The sequence below is a fragment of the Dermacentor andersoni genome, chromosome 5, assembly GCF_023375885.2.
Source record: "Dermacentor andersoni chromosome 5, qqDerAnde1_hic_scaffold, whole genome shotgun sequence".
Lineage (NCBI taxonomy): Eukaryota > Metazoa > Arthropoda > Arachnida > Ixodida > Ixodidae > Dermacentor > Dermacentor andersoni.
The window spans coordinates 205,463,467-205,484,534 of NC_092818.1; the positions used below are offsets into that span (position 1 = coordinate 205,463,467).

Sequence of the window (21,068 nt, forward strand, 5' to 3'; positions counted from 1 at the left end):
AGTTGGTCCCCTGAGTTACTAAGCAAGGTAATATCACCAGCAAATCGCAAGTTACTAAGGTATTCTCCATTAACTCTTATCCCCAATTGTTCCCTATCCAGGTCTCTGAATACCTCCTGTAAACACGCTGTGAATAGCGATGGAGAGATCGTTTGCAGAAGGGAAGCATCCTATTTGATCAACGAGAAAATCAAGACAAAAGGGTCCCAATAGCTGTCAGAAATAAGCAATAAAAAAGATAAACAGGCAGCTAGGAAATTCTGGCAACATCTGAACTCCTTGGGTAATAGGACAGGCCTAGAGCAGAGGTATATAGTAACAGCTTAAGGTACTCGGTTAGAAGGAGAGGAGGCAATGGAGCATATAGGAACCATGATGAGGGAAAAATTTACAGAACGGTACATGCAGTATGTCGGAGAGGGATAGCCCGGTCAATCCACTGCTTTCGCTTGGACAAAGAGAGTGAGAAAGGGCCGAGAAGAGGGTACCAAGTAGCACATCGGCAGGCCCCGATGGTATTCCAATTATGTTAATAAAGAAATTGGGCCCGAAATCTAAGAAAGCATTAAGGGAAGTGGTGAGCAAAATGCTGATGGATGGTAAAGTACCTGACGAATGGAGGCTAAGTAGGATGAGAATGATATATAAGGGAAAGGGGGACAAAGCTGACATAAATAACTACCGGCCTATACTGCAGTGACGTCAGTGGTTTACAGGGTGGTTATGCAGATTATAAAGGACAGACTGCAGGCATGGGTAGAGAACGAGGGGGTGCTTGGAGAGCTACAAAATGGGTTCCGGAAGCATAGGAGGCTAGAAGACGATCTGCTCTCACTAACACAGTGCATTGACATAGCTGAAAAGGAACACAGGCCCCTATGGCTGGCTTTTTGGATATCAAGGGAGCCTATGACAGTGTACTTCAAGAGCGCTTGTGGGGCATTCTGGAAACTTTAGGAATGCAACATAGAGTAACCAATTTCTTAAAAGAAATCTATAAATGTAACCGGGTGATTATACAATGGGAAAAGCAGGTTTCGGAGCATGTAATGATTCGGCAGGGGCTTAGGCAGGGGTGTCCATTGTCACCTCTGATGTTTATGCTGTACCTACAAGGTTTAGAGGCCAAAATACTGCAAAGCGGACTCGGCTTCAACCTATCATTTTTCAAACAAGGAAAACTGATTGAACAGTCCCAGGACTGATGTATGCGGATGATATTGTATTAATGGCTGACAATACAGAAGATCTGCAGGGATTGATGAACATATGTGGTACAGAAGGAGACAGATTAGGCTTGAAGTTTAGCAAAAAAAAAAAAAAATCAGCAGTCATGATTTTTAGTGATAACATTTGCGGCGAGTATAAGATACAGGAGGCCACGCTGGAGATAGTCGATAAATACAAGTATCTTGGGGTGTGGATAAATAATGGCATTGAGTATCTGACAGAGTACGAAAAATATGTAACGACTAAAGGTAACAGAAGCGCAGCGATTATGAAGAGTAGGGCACTGTGGAACTAAAATATATATGAGGTAGTACGAGGAATATGGATGGGGGTAATGGTTCCGGACCTGACTTTTGCCAATGCAGTTCTACGTATGAGAGCAGAGACCCGGGCACAGTTGGAAACTAGGCAACGTGTTGTGGGTAGGCTCGCTCTGGGAGCACATGGCAAGACACCAAATCATGGGGTGCAGGGGGATCTGAGATGGTCTTCTTTCGAGGGCAGAGAGGCTAGTAGCAAGATACCATTTGAGGAGCGATTGAGAAAAATGGGGGAAATGCGGTGGGCTAGGAAGGTTTTCAGTTACTTATACCCGAGGAATGTTGACACAAGGTGGAGGAAGCGAACTAGAAAATTGTCAAGCAAATACTTGGCCAGCAGTGGGGGGACAGGTAAGGAATCATCCGTCAAGAAAAAGGTTAAGGAGACAGAGAGGGACATGTGGAAAGCAGAGATGCAAACCAAATCAGCATTAGAGACATGCAGGACGTTTAAGCAAGAAATAGCCAAAGAAAATATTTACGATAACTCTAAGGGAAGCTCATTGTTGTTTGAGGCCAGGACAGGTGCACTGCGGACTAAAACGTACGGAGCCAGATACCAGGAGATAGATTTGTTGTGCGGAGCGTGTGGAGAGGAGGAGGAAACGGCTGAACACCTGATGCTTGCTTGCAAGCAACTTCACCCTGCAGTTGAATGTAACGGGGAACTATTCAAAGCTTTGGGTTTTAAAGACAGTGAAAGTAAAATAGACTTTGAACAGGTAGAAATAACTAAACGGAGGCTATCTGATTGGTGGATAATATCAACGCAAAAGTAAAGGAGTAAATACATAGGTATGCATATAGTACCATTCAACGCTAGGTGGCGCGTGCCGCCGCCGCCCGATTCAAAGGGCTGAGCCTCATTTATCCATCCATCCATCCAGATAAAGGGGAAGCGAAATGCAGCCACAATGAAGCACAGAGCGCTATGAGGATACAATAGGTACGAGGTGCTCCGGGGTATGTGGGAGGGTGTAATGGTTTAAGGAATTACTTTTGGAAATGCGGTTGTTTGCTTGAAATCATGGGTACAATCAGACTCGATGTCAACCAACGGTCAGTGGGACGCCTCGCAATGAGCGCTCACGGGAAGACTACAAATGAAGCTGTGCAGGGTGATATGGGCTGGACAAATTTTGAAGTGAGGGAAGCTCACAGTAAAATTGATTATGAACAACGGCTGATGAATATGGAAGAAAGTAACTGGTATGGGAGAGTGTTGAGGTATTTGTACAGAAATTAACATTGATTCACAGTGCAGGAAAATAACTAGGAAGCTTACCAGCAAGTAGGTGACCTGTAGGGTGAGCAACACCGCAACAAAGAACGTCAAGCGGAAAGTCAGAGAGGCTGAAATAATCTCGTGGGTGGCGGTAATGGAAAAGAAACCTACCAAGAGGAAAAAACGAAATCAGGAAAGAAACAATTTATGATAACTCAAAGGGAAGCTCATTATACCTTTCGAAGCGAGATCAGGATGCCTTAGAGAACGTGCACCTATAAAGCGAGATATAAGAAGGAAGAAGAATCATGTGCTTGCTGCGGTAAATCTAGGGAAACGATGGAGCATGTTTTATTAGTATGTAAATATACCTGCCCAGAAGTCGATTTAGGCAGCACTGGACTCCTTGAAGCCCTTGAGTTCAGCGAGAGCAAGGGGAAATTAAACATGTCCGCAATAGAGATTAGTAAGAGGCGGTTGGAAGTTTGGCGGAAGAAAAGTAGGGAGACGACAAAAAACGGAGACGCTAAAAAACAAAGTTCACAATAGGGGGTCAGAAAAATTGGTTATGGGAATTCACCGTGCGTTTTTTCTTCTTCTTTTTCTTTTTTAACCTAAGTAGGACATAAAGCAGTATAATAGCAAGAGCTTGGTGGCACAACCCACCCCCCGTTCCAAAGGGGACGCTCATAACATCCATTCACCCATCCATCCAGCCTGGTTGGCTAAGGAGGCATCCCAAGGGAGCAGCGCGCCGCCGACTCAATGCCAGTTCTCGATTTTTTTTTTTTTTACTGCTCTTTGTGGCGCTAAATATTTAAAGAATAGCCTTTTGCACTGTGCACTCTTTAAAAAGCAGCTAATAGGTGAATGAAGAGAAGAGTGAGGCTTTTCGTTTGTGGCATGCTGTTTTATGTACACATGAAAAAAAGAAACAAAAGAATAGGACCGTTACAACGCCGGATTGATGAATCTATAAGCATGCTGCATTGATATTCACAAAAGACGCGCTTTCTTGGTTGCTACAGCTACCTTGTGACTGCTTTCTAGTTGACAGTTTGTATCCCTGGAGTAAAAAGGCATTCGTATAACAAAATAATGAAGAAATTCAGTACTTCGCACGTGAACGCGAACATATGCTCTGGACAACCAAGAGGGAGATCATCTAGCTAAAACCTTCCAAAATATCTCTCCGTAAAGGCCTCCGTCATCCAGGGAAGCTGACACACTTTTGTTAGCAGCGTTCATAAAGCCCAGCATCTTCGGCGTCGGGTGCTTTAAGGAACCTTGCTTGAGTCTTCTGTACTCAATTAAGTAACTGTCGCAGCCAACTGCTGGGATTTCAGAGCTTATGTCCGCTATGCATAGATCACATGGTGCACCCTTTCTGACTTCATGAATGACATATCCACACAGATAATAACCAACATTGTCCCCTCGAGCAGAAGTGTGCTCATTGCGAGCACATATGGTGAGCTGCTTGGCTCCACGCAACTTATCGACATCGCCTCAATGGCATTTCGAAGACTGTTTTGACTTGCAGGCTTCTCTGGTCTGCTTGAATGTGTCGTTGACGTCGACGAGCACAGGGCCTGGCACACCTTCCACACTCCCACGTAGCGCCGTTTTAACAAGTGTATACAGGCTTAGAAGGCGGGATATCTGCGTGAAGTTGATTATAGTTGGATGGGTCTCATCTCCACCGAAGAAACGCACTAGTCCAAAGTGTCGCTGAAAAAACATAAGAGTGAATTTCCTAGCAAACAGTGCAATGTGAATGCAGTCACAACAAATGTGAACAGTGTACCTTACCTCCAATGGATCTTGATTTAACTTGGCTGTCAAAACACGGAGCGCACCTCGACGCAGCAGATTATCGATAATGTCTAAAGTCGACATCAGAGTTACTCGCGGCAACTCTGTCGTTTGGTGTGATGCAAAAAGCTTCAGGTTCTTTTGAATTGCATTCTGTTCTGTCAAGTTTAGCAGTTCCAAAAAATATTTGATGACCTGGAATGATTATAGTGTAACAAGTTTATAGCCCTTAGGAAATGCGCACGAAGTTCAAAGACGGTGGTCTGGTACACTATTTCGCCGTAGAACGCTCCCAATGTATTATTAACACAAACAAAAAAGCAGGAGTAAAAACAGCCAAAGTGATAGCTATAGGAAGGGCGCTGCACCCTCCCTAGCTATCACTTTGTCTCTTTCTCGTGGTTTTTCTTGTTTCACTGCCGTTTCATTGTTTTATTGCAGACATGTTGGCTCACAAGGCGAGCAGCATTTTCCTGGCACACAAATAAAAAACACGAGCAAAACGTGGCACGCTGCTGCACGCATCGGCGTCTCTGTCCGCCCGCACCATGCCCGCACCATGGAGGGCACCGACAGTGTCGCGCGCGCCGCCCCGCGGGCGCGACAAAAAGGGGCCAGGTGCCGCGGCCGGAGTATGACAACTAAAAATAATAGTAACTTTCGTTCACCCGCTCTCATTGCAGCTCCCGTAGACACTAGCGCCAGAGTTCCCTCTAGTAATTGTTGTATGAAACTCTATGGTTGGACCAGTGCCCACTGGTTGGACCCACTCTCCCAATCTAGTACACTCCATAGAATAAAAGGCTCTGGCGGAGGTACGCGGCTGTGATTGTGTAGGGAGAATGAGCTATAATTCTTGAAGCATTATCGGATAACTTGCGCTGTCCTTCGTGTTGACGTGTTCATGAAAACAAGTTACCCGCCGTGCCAACGGGTTGTGGTGCAAATAGTTGTAAATCACATGACTGACCAACTGCTTTCCGGACGGTTTTTGTGTACAAACCATCCAGCGTGAGGCATACCCCATGGCTGGAGTCGACAGCCAATGACCTGCTATACAACGTAGGGCCTCTGCGTTGTAGCTTGAAGTTAACTTGCACTGTGCGTGTTTGCGTTTGCAGCGTGTTGTCATGAGTAAGCAGCTGTGAGTTGCAGATACTGTGATGGATACCAGCTTACTAGGTAAGTCGGTGGGGACTACTTGTGATGCTTCCTGTAGCTTCCGCATCAGAGAAGTGCTGCGTGCACTTTGCTAACGATCAATGCTTGCTCCCTGCACTGTTAACATGGTGTAGCAGATTAATGCCATTACCGAAAGGGAGGCCAAATTGTGTCGCTATGCTTATAGTTTTATTGGATCCGCATGCTTCTACCATTGCATACTGTTGTGAGTGCTTTTTTGTGCTGTCAGTGTTGCACGTACAGCCTACAGTAACGTTTGCTTTCCTGGGGAATACGTAGTATGTGTAACAACACTGAAACGCTCTTTTTTTTTTCGCCTCACTGGTGTGCCTGTTGAACAGCAGGTGCTGCATAAATGTCATAAAAAGAATTATATTGAATCTAAATGTAGCAACTATGGCAGTAAACTTCGTCGCGAAACAAGGCTTTTGCTTATATGTGTGTGTGTTCGTGGTTCTATGAACCGATATGGAGGTCTAGCCATGTAACGACCATTGTACTGTGTCAACCGCGTTTACAACGCGCTTAGGATAGGGGGGGGGGGGGGGGGGTAAGAAAAAGGCAACGTATAACCGAATTATGGTATTCAGTAAAATTGCGACGTATCGCATCTGAAAGACTTTTCTTATTAGTTATTTTTTTATTTAGTACATACTGCAGACCTTTCGGTCCAAGCAGAGGGGCAATAGAACGTATACAAACAAAAGATAACCAATTAAGAACAAACAAATACAAATTTGTACAAATTTTAGTCACACATTGTCTGTAAACTGTCGTTCCAGTCTGATACTGTTCTGGGAAAAAAAGAAAATTTAAACGTGTCAGTTTGAGCATAATAGGGTGTTTGTGAATCCGGATGATGCTGTCTTGTTTGCCATGTTATTGCAGGCGTTATATAAGTCGATGGTTTAATTTCAAGCCTGTTGTTGAGAAGAAGGGAAAGGAACTCAAGTCTTAGCAGCTTTCGGCGTGATTTAAGAGTAGTTACGGAGTTTTCTGTCATAATTTTAGAGGTAGAGTCCAGTTTTGCGAATTTATTATATATAAATCTGCCTTTCTTTGCATTTTTTCAAGACGCACGATATGTGATTTAGTGTAAGGATCCCATGATATACATGCATACTCTAACTTTGGTCTAATAAATGTAAAATAACACAGTAATTTCACATTAGGAGGGTTTTTGTCTTAGGAAACAGAGTTTGCGGAAAGCAGAAGAAGAAATATCATTAATGTGCATGTTCCATGACAATGTGGAAGTCAAAGTAACACCTAAGTATTTGTAATTGTTAGTTTCACGCAGAGCTGAAGAACCTAGCGTATAAGAAAAAGTTAGTGGGCCTTTTTTACGAGTAACACGAAGAAATACGGATTTATCAGCGTTAATAAGCATACCCCATTCATTACACCACTTTAATATGTTATTTAAATTCTTTTCGAGGACAGTCTGATCATTCTGACAAGTTATACCACTGTACAAAATACAATCATCGGCAAACAGTCTAATTTGCATACCAGGAGTTATGGTTTTAAAAATGTCATTTATATACATTAAAAACAGTAAAGGCCCCAAGACACTACGTTGGGGCACCCCTGATGTGACTGGGAGAGTGGCCGAGCTATGTTCACCTATCGTAACGTACTGAGTGCGTTTGCTCAGGTAAGCAATAATCCAGTTTATGAAAATGTCAGGTATGCCAATAATTCTAAGTTTGAAGATTAATTTGTCGTGCGGAACCTTATTGAAGGCTTTTCTGAAATCTAAAAATATTACATCTATTTGGCCATTATTGTCTAGAGATAAAGCAAATGAATGAATCACTGATACCAATTGCGTTACAGTCGAATAACCCTTTCTGAAGCCATGCTGAAACTCCGTGAGCACATTGTTTTCAGCTAAGAATTCTTTTATATAGTTTGCCACGATGTGCTCCAAGAGCTTGCAGCATTGTGATGTCAGAGAAATGGGACGATAATTTTCTAATCTTAGTCAATCTCCTTTTTTAAATATTGGAACAACTCGGGCCACTCTCCATTCATCGGGCAGTTGTGCCGACAGCACAGGCGCTGAAAAAATTCGTACAAGAAAGCTGGCAATAAGTTCAGGATAACTTTTTAGAAAGGTGTTTGGGATTTCGTCAGGGCCACAAGAAGCTTTGGTTTTTAGGTTTACCAACATGTTGACAATTCCAGCATAAGAAATAGAATCCACATCAAATACCTGTTTCACTGGAAGCATAGTAATGCAATCATCTGACACTGCAAAGACACTTTGAAAATACTCATTAAAATGTTGTGCTACGTCTTCGTCATTAGTTATTGATGTGCCCTCAATTATTATCTGTGAAATCGGTTTCTTTCTTTCCTTCATATGGTTCCAAAATTTTGTAGGATCATTTTTAATAAAGTTAGGCAGAGAGTTGCTATAATAGTAACTCTTTGCAGCAGTCACCTTCTGTTGAAGAGAGTTTTGCACCTTTTATTTTAACAGGATTACCATGCTTTCTTTTTAACCTTTTTACCTTGCGCCTAATATGAATAACATCGCGTGTCATCCAAGGTGTGTGTTTGCGAACTTTCTTTTTTTTACTAGGGATGAATTGGTTCATGCAAAAGTGGCACATAATTTTGAATCGATTCCACAGAGAACAGGCATCAGTGCTGATAAAATCAACAAGACAGTTTTCCATGTGCTCCATGATGGACACATCATCAGCATGAGAATAATCTTTGTAGCTAAGCACTGAGGAATAGTTTTGCGTCATCTGTAGAACTGGTAGGGTAATGCTCACTAGCCGGTGGTCGGAAAGTCCTTCTTCAATACAAACAAAATATTCCGAAAAATCCTGGCCAAGAAATACCAAATCGAGAATGGAACTGCAAATGCCCTGTATGCGTGTCGGCTCGCGTACCACCTGTTTCAAGTTATAACGCAGCATAATATTGAAGACAATGTTGGCGTGCTTGCTGAACGCGTTTCCAGTATTAAGGCGCTCCCAGTCGATGTTCGGTAAATTAAAGTCACCTGCCAATATAATCTTATTCTTTCTGTGCCTGTTCATTTCATCATCTAATTTTTGTAAGTATTCGGGAGAAGTATCTGGTGGTCTGTATATGGTGTAAACAATAAAGCTGTGACCCCAAGAACTTATCTTGACGCGCAAACATTCAATCTCAGGGATATCTTCCAAGAGATGGGCAGAAATGCCATTTTTGATCAGGACGGCAACACCACCCCCCCTGGTGCACCTGTCTTTTCGGAACACTGTATAGGAAGGAGGAAATATATAGTCACTTATTTCATCATGTAGCCAAGTCTCAGTTAAGACAGTAATATGAGGATCATGTTTCAGTAATAAGATTTCCAATGCATCAGTTTTATTTATAATACTGCAGGCATTGACATTAATCAGTCTGAGCTGCTTATGTGGCCCTTGGGGAGTGCGCCAATCCTGCGAGTTTGTGGAATGGTTTAGCTTGTTTGCTGTGGGAGTCCGAAGGGAGCTTTGGGGAATTTGTACGCGTCTGTTTAGGCATTCATCCCAATAAAAAGTATCCCTGCCAATCTTAAGCTTATCATGGATCAATGAAGCTCTTTTTTTAAGCAGCCGGTCTTCTTTACAACTGTCCCAGAGGAGTTTTCTCTTTTTCAGTGTGGAAGGGGAATAATCGTTCTGAATGCAGATGTCAGACCCTATAAGTTTCTTGCAGTTTGCAAAAATTGCTTTCTTTTCTCTGTAATCCTGAAGGGAAATTATGTCGGGTCGGTTTCCTTTGTTTTTTCCTAGCCTATGTATTCGACCAAGAGACTCACATTTCACACCCAGCTTGTCTTGGAATACTTCCTTGACGATCTTTTCCTTCATCATAGATTCGGTTTCGTCGGCTAACTCCTTTATCCCGTAAATAATCACGTTGGAACACCTGCTATGGTCCTCCAAACTAGTCAATTTTTTTGTCTGAAAAGTCATCACTTTCTCTAAGGATTTCAGCGTGGTTTCTACTTGACCGGTCTGAACTAGAGTTGCAAAAGAATCAGGGAGTTTAGTTTGCACGTCCTCCAGAGTACGTTGTAAACTGGCAAGTACACTATTTATGTTGCATAACTGCACTTTCATTTCAGTTACATCTGTGAGGATAGCTTTTTGGCCTTCAAGCAGTTGGTCATACAGTTCCTTTTGTGTCGGTCCAGGATTTGTTTCTATATCACCACAAAGAAGTAACTTGCACACCTGTAAACACTCGTAAGCAAGGCTAATACACTGTTTGGGGCACGGTAGGACCACAATGCAACGATGGTCACTGCTAATTCTGCTAAATGTCACAGAGGGGCCAACCTGCACAACGAAGAGCAGGTGCCTGGTCAGCATCGTTGCAGTGCCGGGTCCCCCGTGCCCACTGAAGTTCAAGCAGCAACAAACGGCAAACGAAAAAGAATAAGCAAACATTCGCAGCTAACTTTAATGCTTTCAGTGTGTTGCATTGCTATGGCATATCAATAACAGTGCAAACTAGCTCTGCCTCTCAGTATTCATGCAATAGTGCAAGCTCAGGGATGACCTTTACATGGTCCTGTTTTACAGGCTCACTCTTTGGTAGGGACATCTGTAATAACTTTAGATGTCTGCAAGGTGTTGCACAGTCTCGCCAAAGTCATAGGTTGTTCACTGTTGCGCCATATGCAGTAAAACTCAGAAATTGGAACAGCTTCATGCGCACAGCTGTTGTCACATGGAGCTACAAGAACATAAAATATTCCTTCGGAGCAGCATGTATACTTCACAACACAGTACCTCGCATAGGGGCTCTGGAAGTCTGGTGTTTTGCTGCCAAACACAAGGTATTGGTTTCTATTTAAGGCCACTGTGGCTGTCTCTTCAAGTGGGATTCACAAACGCCTGAAGCATATGAAATCTATACCCGCCGGGGTGGCAAAGGCGTTGCCCTGCATAGCACAAGGATATGGGATAAAATTCCGGCCGCCACATCCACACTTTGATAGGGGCTTAAATGATGCGCATTCTACGCTGCCTGCCATTATAAAACCGACGCAGTGGGACAATAAACTTAGTTGAAAGTTTGCGCTTGGTGTGTCGTCTTCTCTCACGTCCGTGTCATTTTTTTGTCACGCAATATCATTTAAGTAATGCGAATTCATGTAACATAGTTACGAGTCATGTGATGCCGCGTCCAAGAAACTTAATTCTTTTTCTGTGAGAGCCAGAGATGGGAAGCTAACACACGTATCACCTAATTTCGCGATCATCTGCACTTCAGATATTTCACGGATGAGCTGCGTGCTGCCACGGGAAACAATCGTGCATTGATCCTCAAGAGGTTTGCATCCATGATCGTGACAGTGGATTGCCAAGAAACCACCAGAGCCGTTTTTTACATTGTTGCTGTGTTCGCGGAGCCAATCATTGAGGCAACGCCCAGTTTGTCCGATATATTTCTTCCCACATGAAAGCAGGAGGTTGTACACCACCCGGTGGACACACTCGGCAAACTTTTTGCGGTGATGCTTTCTGCATTTATCGGAAGGGACCGCATTTGGATCCGTCAGCCTGCAAAGCCTGCCGAGCTTGTTGGGAGCAGAAAAAAAACAACTCTTACATTCGCCCTTTGGGCCATCTTTTTCAAGTTGTGGGATATCCCGTGCATGTAAGGTATGACACTTACTTTAGGGTGTATGCCGGGAGAGGCATCGGCAACTGACTTCTGCGTGCTGGATCGTGCTTCTCTTAAAATGCGTTCCGCGACAGACACTAGCACCACCCTAGGATATCCAGCCAAGGACAAACGTAGAGTTTGCGTTTCAAAGCTTACGTCCACAACATGACAGCAAGACTTGCTAAGGGCATTCTTGAAGCACAAACTGATAAAGGCCCGCTTCAAGAATGCCCTTAGCAAGTCTTACTGTCATGTTGTGGACGTAAGCTTTGAAACGCAAACTATGTTACATGAATTCGCACTGCACTTTCTTTTAAGCGCATGCGCGGTCTACGCTGCCTGCCATGTATAAAATCGACGCAGTGGCACAATAAACTTAGTTGAAAGTTTGCGCTTGGTGTGTCGTCTTCTCTCACGTCCATGTGGTTTTTTTTGTCGCGCAATATCATTTAAGCAATGGATTACCAACTTGCGCGGAATGCTGCTCTCATTTGATAGGGGCCTTGCACCATGTGCATTGGGTGCATGTTAAAGAACCCTAAGTGGTCAAAATGAATCTGGAGTCTCCCACTACGGCAGGCCTTATAATCAAATTGGGGTTTCCACCTGTAAAACCCCAGAATTTTTACCTAAATTTATGTGCACATCAAAGAATTACAACTCTTCAAGATTGATCTGGAAACTTCCATTACAGTGTCTATCAGTCAGCCATTATTGTGTAAATTAATGTTGGACTTCATTTTTTCCTGTCCAGAAACTGCAAATCGGTTGAAGCTTGCTTTCTAGAATGTAACTTTTTGTCTGTGCATGCCATAATGACACATTGCGAATGTATCTTTCAGGTTTCGATTCCTTAGACACATTTTCCAGCCACTACACCAGCAATGGCTTCAGAGGAGCAGCTTCAGAGGCCCCTCAGACTTGCTCAAAAAAGTACAGGTATACAATGCACTAAGCCGCAACTTGTAGAAAATGAAGTAAACTTGTAATAAGTTAACCATGTAGTTAATAAAATAAGTGCATTAAAAAGTACAGGGTCCTAGGGTATGACTAAGTAACCAACTAATCATCAAAGCTTTGTGGGGAAAGGGCCAGAAGTGACTGTTTCATAAAGGTGGGAAACCGCTTGTCAGAGCATTACATTAACTGTATCGATGTGTAAAGCATGTGCTTATATAAAAAGCATGTAGCTGAAAGCTCATCAAGAATTAGTGCATGTACAGCTGACTTGCATTGATTATTTAAATCAATGGTTATTGATTATTTAAATCAATTATTTAATCAAAATTGATTATTTAAATCCTTTGGACCACATATGTGTTTGAACTATGAGATTTATGAATTACTTGAAATTGAATGAGATGGTCCAGATCAAAATTATTAGCTACTATACAAAGATATACACACTAAACAGTTTCATACAAAATACAAGAATGAGTGTTTGCCCATTTTCAAGTTACATGGTGAAAAAAAAAAAGATTTTCTCTGCACACAGAGGATATCTTAATAATAAACATGCAACCAGGGCAGTGGCATAACTTTTTACTGCTGCCCATTAGCACAGAGAGTAGCTTGGGCACTAGTAAAGGGTTCTTTTTGGCTGTTAAGATCTAATCAATGTCTTCACATTGGCCATTTATTGCTTTTGACATTCTACCCTCGGAAATAAAAGTTCTTTGATTAACAGTACACCTCATTTGAATGAAGTGGCTTCCGAATGTGTAAAAACTAGTTTGTACTTGCAAACATTTACGATTTTATCATAAGATGCCAGTTTTCTAGTGATTGCTTATGATTGCTGTATTGACACCAATGCAATTTTTCGTTCGCGCCCTATTTAGGGTGAAACTGATCTTGGCAGAATGAAAGTGTAGTTATCAATCAATTTTTCAAAGCTTGATGTTTTGGATCTGCTTGATTATTCAGACCTACTGGCAGCAATGCCACTGGCAGGAGAAATTTCGGCTGCCGTTGCATCAATATTTCATGAATAAATATCACAACTTTTTCTGTTTTTCTGTGACACATCTTTCTTGCTGCAGATATAGAGCAGCATACCCTTACATGGTGTTTCTACAGAACAAAGCAAATCTTTATGAACAGTGTACATCGTGTGTAGAAGATTAATGTTAGTATTTCTCTTTTAATTCTTAGTTTTCTTTTTCTTTTTGGCTTTGACAGTAGCACTTTTTTTCATATTAAGGTTGGCAGGTCTGCATAATAGTTAAACCAAGTTATAATATTTGTTTGCATTAATCAGAAAATTGAATTATTGCAACTCACTTGTTATTTGTTGCTGTTCTGTGTAGCCTTTAAAATTGCCCATCCCTTTTACTTGCATGAGTGTAGAAAAGTTGGTCTATTTCAATTAAGAAACAATCACAATGAAGGCAGCTGGTGACATTAATAAAGGTGCATGTTGGGACAAAAATAGCAAATCTTTGTAGCTGGTCATAACAGTCAAGCACCATGTGTACATCTTGTTTTGGTATCAATGATAGATGATGGTCCTTGCTTTTCCTGTTATAACAGTTTCGATTTTGGTGCTAATTTTCTTTTCCTAATGCTTCAGTGAAGAGTGGTTCTCACTCTTTGAACAAGGGGATATCGCAAGAAGGCTGAAGGAAAAAGCACTACGTCTGGAGCTTGCAGATTGTAGGTTCAGAAGCATATGTTGGAAGGCAAGTGATGACTGCATCTTTACGGTGGTACATGCTGCATGCTCTTCTTGCATGGTGCAAAACAGTTTACTTCAAAGGATTTGCATCTTCTCGAGAGCTTCTGATAAAGTTCTCGAGTTCTCGAGAGCTTTTGATAAAGAGTGCCATCAATTGTTGCTTTACAAATTAATCTTAATCTTGATCCACATGTCTTTAGATGGATTCAATCTTTCCTTCTTAACCGCTGACAGTTTGTTTTCACTAACGGCACAACCTCGCCACTTACTAACAGCCTAACTGGTGTACCACAAGGATCTGTCCTTGGACCACTTCTATATTTAATTTAAATTAATGACCTTCCCTCCACCCTATCTTCTGCCATCCACCTTTTTGCTGACGACTGTGTAATCTTCCGGGAAATTCGTAACCTCAATGACATTAGTACTCTCCAGACCGATATTAATTAGGTCTCTAACTGGTGTGTAACGTGGAAAATGCAATTAAATATTAACAATTGTAAGTTCATTACGTTTCTTGCTTCTCTAACACTTCCCCTTCTTATTTTCTTAATGGCGTTCCGCTTGATTCCATAGCAACATGTAAATATCTAGGCATACATATATCACAAAACTTAACATGGAATGCCCATGCTGAATACGTTACTAATAACGCTAATCGCATGTTAAGATATTTACGTCGCAACTTCTTTGCTGCACCATCGTCCTTAAAACTCCTACTTTATAAATCACTAATACGACCTAAACTTCAATACACGTTATGTATATGGGACCCTGGGCATGAAAATCTTGTATCTTCTCTCAAACTTACCCAAACTAACTCCATTCGCTTCATCTGTTCAAATGACAACCATACCGTAAGTATCACAGTCATGAAAACTAACCTTTCTCTCCCACCTTTAAAACCTCGCCGGAAAATCAGTTGCCTCACTCTAGTCCACAAGATATATCATCACGTCACGCTCCACGACGATTTTATTTCGCCACAGAAATACATCTCCCATCACATTGATCATTGGCACAAGGTTGGCATAAAAAAATGCAATACTAAAACTGGTATAGTGCAACATACAAAGGAAGAAACAAGCCGAGCCGGCCAGATAAAGGAACAGAGGCTCGGCTTGTTTCTTCCTTTGTATGTTGCGCTGTACCAGTTCTAAAATGCAATACCAACTCGCCCAATCCTCAACCCTAGCAATACTAAAGCTTTTTTTCAGAACGATAGAAAGCTGAGCTAGTTGGTAAGGATTCATTATGCAAGAAGAGGCCATACCTCAGTCATACCTTCCCCAGACATCTGTTGAATGGAACCGCCTCCCTCCCTATATTGCAACCATTGAGGATAACCAACGTTATTGTGATGCACTGACAACCTTTGTTTATTTTGGAGAATGTTGAAATAATGTTCTAACAAAATTTACTGTATTGTATTGATTGTCTTTGTAACCTATATTACCCACTCCCCTCTGTAATGCCGTTGGCCCTGAGCGTATAATAAATAAATAAATAAAGAAATAATCAATCAATCAATCTTCAGGCAGCGGCAAGAGATATTGACCAACCTTGATTGCTGGATTTACCATGCTGCGATAGCCGCCACATAATCACAATTCCTGCATGTTCTGTTTTGGGACAGTAACAAGCTGCATTGCCCATGTGCTGTGTCGAATCCTGTACATGACACCAGCTGTTTCTAGTTTGACCAATTCTTGCTTGACTCGCTCGTGCAAAGCGTATGGCACTAGTTGCACGTTCATGAATACAGGGCACGCATCATCCTTCAATTAAATGCTGCATTTGAATCCTTTAATGGCACCAGAACCCACGTCAAACACTTTGGGAAATTTCTCAACAAGCGATGCCTCCTTATCAAACGCCTTTACAGGCAAGACTTTAGGCCAACTTATTTTGATTTTGGAAAGCCAATCTCGGCCAAACAATGTGGGCATTCTTGCCCCCTGCGCTTCTTTCGCTATGACCAGTGGCAGTTCGAAGCATTGGTCTTGGTATTACACCTTCACATCCATGACACCTGCTGCAGGGACTGCCGTGCCATCGTACGTGGCTAATTTGAAATTTGCTTGTGTGCAAGAGGCATTTGGAAAGTGTTTAGCACACTCTACCTCTGACATTATTGACACTGCTGCACCCGTGTCAAGTTCAGTGGGTACCACTTTATCAAGTAAAATGGTAGGCGTGCCTTCCTTCTGGTTCAAGTGACACAAAGTGAATAGATTGTTGTTGCACTCTTCACTCTCTACATTGTAGACAAGCTTGAATTTGCACATTTCGGCAATATGGCTCTTTTTCATACACTTATAACAGGTACTGTTCAGAAATTGGCAACTCGAAGGTGAATGCTGTCCTCTGCATCGATGACACATTAGTTTCGTTTCTTCTTTCGCTGACCCCTTTGCTTTTGCGAGGCTGGACTTGGCCGGCGTTTCTCTCATTGGCGCTTTGCTCTGTTGCGCGACTTTCCGTTTCCAGTGGATGTCTTCTATTTCTGCAGGCGCTCCTTTGTCGTTGGGTTGCAGCATTTCTGTCGTGTCTTGCGTTGCCGCTTCCATGGCTATTGCTATGCTGCACACCCGTTACGATGTAACTTCGTCATCTGGCATTGCCAACAGTCTGCACCATACAGCCCACCACCACCACCTTGGTACATATCCCAGAAACGAGCCGGTCCCGCAGAGCTTCGGTCAAAAAAGTGCGAAATTCACATGTTGCAGCGAGTTTCTTCAATTTGACTGTGAAATCTTCGACTGTCTCATGTGGCTCTTGCTTTTGCTGGGAAAAGCGATACCGTTCCATGACTAAGAAGTGCTTAGGAGTGTAATGCTTCTTCAGAACACCTACAACTTCCGTGAATGACAGCTTAGCTTGTGTTTTAGGCAACAGCAAGCTCTGCAGCATGACGTATGCCTTCTCACCTATAGTCGTTACGAAGACCAAGAGCTTCTTGTCCATGGCTATGTCGTTGGCCATGGCAAATACTTTGAACTGCTCCAGGTACACTTCAAATTTGCCATCATCTGGTTGGAACTCCGGTAGCTTCCCAACAGGGTAGCTATGCTTCCGTTCAGCCTGCTTGTGGTGGGCATCCTAGAAACCTGGCGCAAATCCCATTCTCGTCGCCACTTGTAGCTTGACACCAGGCACTGGTTACAAGATACTTTATTATCAAGGTGCATCCTGGCAGCCTCAACTCAACAACAAGAAGAGATAACATAACAATGCTTGGGTGCATATATAAGCATACTATTTCTCGGCACATGCGCAGCCAGCAGTAGCTTGTGAGCATACAAATATGCCACGAAAATTACTGGTGATGTCGCAACACTTTTCTGCAGCGGTCGCTCTACAATCCGAGCTAACGAGGAGGTTAGCTGATCGCGGAGCGAGAGGGAATTAATCAACAACTTGAGGCATTGGGACACTGAATAATTTGCCCTCGCTCTGCGATCGGCTAGTCTCCTGGTTAGCTCTGATAATAGAACGACCGCTACAGAAAGGCAATGGTCCTGGGTTCGAGTCCCAGACTAGGATAAATTTTTCAACTGCGAGTTTTTCTTTCTGAGAAGCCCATATGGGTTTCCTTTGTAGCTTCATCCTGCAATTTGGGTGAACGCCAATTTTTCTCTTTCATGTACTTTCCTCCACCTTGTGGGCTTCCGCAGAACTGATTTGCCATATTCAGTGTCCCAGCGCCTCAAGTTGTTGATGGCAGCTTTGAGGGACAGCCTGTGGCTTTATGCCTTAGCACGGATGGAACTAGAGTGTGATACAATTCCAGTACACTCTAGATGGAACCAGCCCCAGGTGGACCAATGGGCTTTCTGAGAGAAGGAATCAATGGAATGATTGGATGCTAATATGAACAACAGCATTTCAGTAATTATTTCTGTTTGAATTTGTTGCATAACAGCATTTTGAAGCCTCGAGGGTGAGCGATCGATCCAAGTGAGCACTGTTCCAAATGATTCCGCAACTGGAGAGTCGCGACTCTTGGGGAGGTATGTGTCGTTCCTATAGCAAATTAATGCATGGAGGTTAATAAGTTCTGCTTAACAACTTCCTAGTTGTCATTCAATATAAAGTCCCAGTTTTTGGGCAGCCTGTAAATCAGCCAACTCGATTCAGGCAAGGAAATTAATTTTTTTTTTGACAGTCTTATCATATTTGCATCCCATTAAAACTGAGTGGTGCATGTGGTATCACACTTGTCTCATTGAACAAACACAACAAATCTACATATATCTCTATGTGTATGTGAGGCATGCCATTCCTTTAATTACTTCATTACTGTCATTATGATAGTGTGCTGGATAACTGAAAGCAGCCGTTTACAATTTACAAGCTGCTCAGTTGAACCGGCATGCAGTTGGGAACAGCATTACATGCAGGTATGAAATATAAAATAAGTGTAACCTGTTTCCTTGGGAAATCAGACTGGAGAACAATTTCATTTTGTTTACACCCCTGGAAAAAGTAGGAGGACGCCTCTACCTTGTTTTTTAGATTAAACAAGTTCTGGCGTTATTTGTGGCAATAGCGCAATTTGCTTATGAGGCACCCGGTTTAGTTTTCACCACTTGAGGTTCTTTAATATTCACCTAAATATAAGTACACTGGTGTTTTTCCATTTTGACCCCATTGAATTCTGTGGCCTGAATTGAATCTGCTAGCTTGAGTTTGGCAGCACAATATCATAGCCACTATAGCTACTAATTAAGCTACTGTGCCGTTTTTTCCTTCTTTTCTTTTTTTTCCTTTTAAGCCTGGACTGGAAAAAAAAACATGGCTTACAGGCCAAGGGTTAGCATTTGGAAAGGACAAATAAAAACTATTTTAGGTGCCTGAAGTCCGACCACAATAAAAGACTCCGTAACCCCCATACCAATTATTCAGCATTGTATTGCACGAGGAAAACACAAATGGGAATGGAATATTGCACTCCGTTATTTTTTCTGTCGGATTACTTCAGGTAAAGCTGTCTGGAAGCTGGTTGGGGCAGATAGGTTTTATTTGTTTAAAACTGCAAGCAGCAAGTTTACATATGTTTTTCTGTCTGCGTTTCGCAAGACATAGTGATAGAAAACTGTATGCACAAAAGTACACAAGAGAAACATGCTGCTTGAAGAACAAGGAACATATCTGTTCCTCAAAGGAACGACAATAACATAGCAGAATGAAAGCTGACACTGCGGACGCAATGCATGTAAGATAACCGTGTGGCATTAAAAAAAAGAAAAATAAAGAAAGGCATTTATTTTTAACACATAAATACGTATGATTGATACTGACACGTGTACTTATCTTTATCGGGCGACCACGTTTCGCCGCCTAACAAATGTTATCGCACAGCGCGGGACGCGCCTGCATGCATCCAAAGTTTCTGGAAAGTTATCGATGCTTCTATCCGGCTGTCTGTTGTCGCCGAACCTTGTGTTATCAGATTTCATCACGTGACGCGAATGGTGTAGAACTTTGTGGAAGGCACGCGGGTCCCAACGATTAGTCTGGAACATTCGACGACTGCTGTATAAAAGCCGACGCGCTTGGCCCGCTGATCAGATTTTCGCCGATCGCCGACTGTGTTCGCCGCTATCGTTGTGCTATAAGTGTAGCTTGTTTTGTGGGCACAGGTTCGCCCAATAAAATTTAGTTTAGTCATTCACAGTGTTGCTACTGTGTTCAACGTCACCACCACATGACATTACTATGCGTTTAACCCTTTGAGGGTCGATTTTTTTCACCATATGCGACCGCCTAGGGTTGATTTTTTTTATTGCAGATTTCAATTCTTAGGGGGCTTATTTCGAAAAAATATGTGCCGTAATTTTTTTAGGGTGACCGTAAAGTGAAAAAAAATATATTTTGCGTTGGTATGTATGTACTCTTCATTCATGAATAACAACAATAAAGAAAGGAAATAATCTTATAAGAATTAAAAATTTTATGCATTTTTATACACATAGTTCAAGGCCTTGAAAATGCGCACACGAGAGTATTTTGCAAGACTCAAATGTTCCTGCTCTTACACTGATATCTAATATGTACATCCATAGCATAATCGAACTGCATAGGTGCGCGCACTCAAGAAAACTGTGTGGTTGTGTGCCCGTGAAAAAGCACAACATGTGACAAACTTCCGCTAATATTCACCTTATCGCCAACCAGGGGCAATTAGTTCTCGCGAGTGTCAAAAAAAAAAAAAAAGCAACGTAAACGCATGCACGGCGGCATCCTTCCTATGCGCACCCTCGTGAGCACTAAACAAGTGAGAAAGAGGCAGTAGCTCTTTGAGCGATTAGTAATGAGATAGCCATCAGTTTTGCAAGCGCAAGAAGCCGAAACTGCCCGCGGAACAAACCCCGAACCGCCACTGCTCGCGCGTGCACCAATGTGCGAGCAGTAGTACGTAGACGTGCGGGAGCAAACTAGTTCTAAATCAAACCATGCAACAAAAATTGAGAGAGGGAGGCGTACGACAAAAAATTCCCGGGATTCCCACATAGTGGCAGCACATGACAGAATAGAAAAAGTTAGGAATTTGGTGCGCTTTTTAAACGTACAGACAGCGGCCTAAATATACGGCATCGACCATTTTTGGACTTGTTCCCGGCGCTGTATATTTACGTCATTGACCCTCAAAGGTTTAAGGCTAGATGCGCTTGGCGTTTTATATGAATTCACAGAAAGAGACAATGGCCAAGCGGGACGAGCGCGAGCAACAACAACAACTGTCCTCCTCCTCTTTGTCTTCTGCTGGCACCCGCATTTTTCACTAAAATCACCCCCCGGCGACAAAGGAGCCATCCTGGCGACTTATGGAACCGGCAGCACTGGTGGGTCGTAGTGCGGCTTCAGTCGGTTGACATGAATAGTTGCGTGCCTGCGACGCCGTTGGTCCATAGATGGCGGAATAGGTTCAATGACGTAGTTG

At 42.6% G+C, this 21,068-nt stretch overlaps 1 protein-coding gene and 1 pseudogene across 3 annotated transcripts in view; both read left to right on the forward strand.

Moving 5' to 3' along the window:
• The first annotated feature begins 580 nt into the window (after positions 1 to 580).
• LOC126531859 (uncharacterized) lies at positions 581 to 2,343 on the forward strand (annotated as a pseudogene).
• A 2,938-nt stretch (positions 2,344 to 5,281) lies between these two features.
• The window catches only part of TBC1D5 (TBC1 domain family member 5), a 119,606-nt gene continuing 103,819 nt past the window's right edge, over positions 5,282 to 21,068 (forward strand). Inside the window, exons 1-3 of one of the 3 annotated variants that reach the window (XM_055071567.2) lie at positions 5,282 to 5,772; positions 12,285 to 12,381; positions 14,015 to 14,123. In XM_055071567.2, the coding sequence (XP_054927542.2) occupies positions 5,754 to 5,772; positions 12,285 to 12,381; positions 14,015 to 14,123 (225 nt within the window). In that variant the 5' untranslated portion in view covers positions 5,282 to 5,753. The remainder of the gene's footprint in view (positions 5,773 to 12,284; positions 12,382 to 14,014; positions 14,124 to 21,068) is intronic. The other 2 variants (XM_055071568.2, XM_050179592.3) reach the window with 2 other exon arrangements.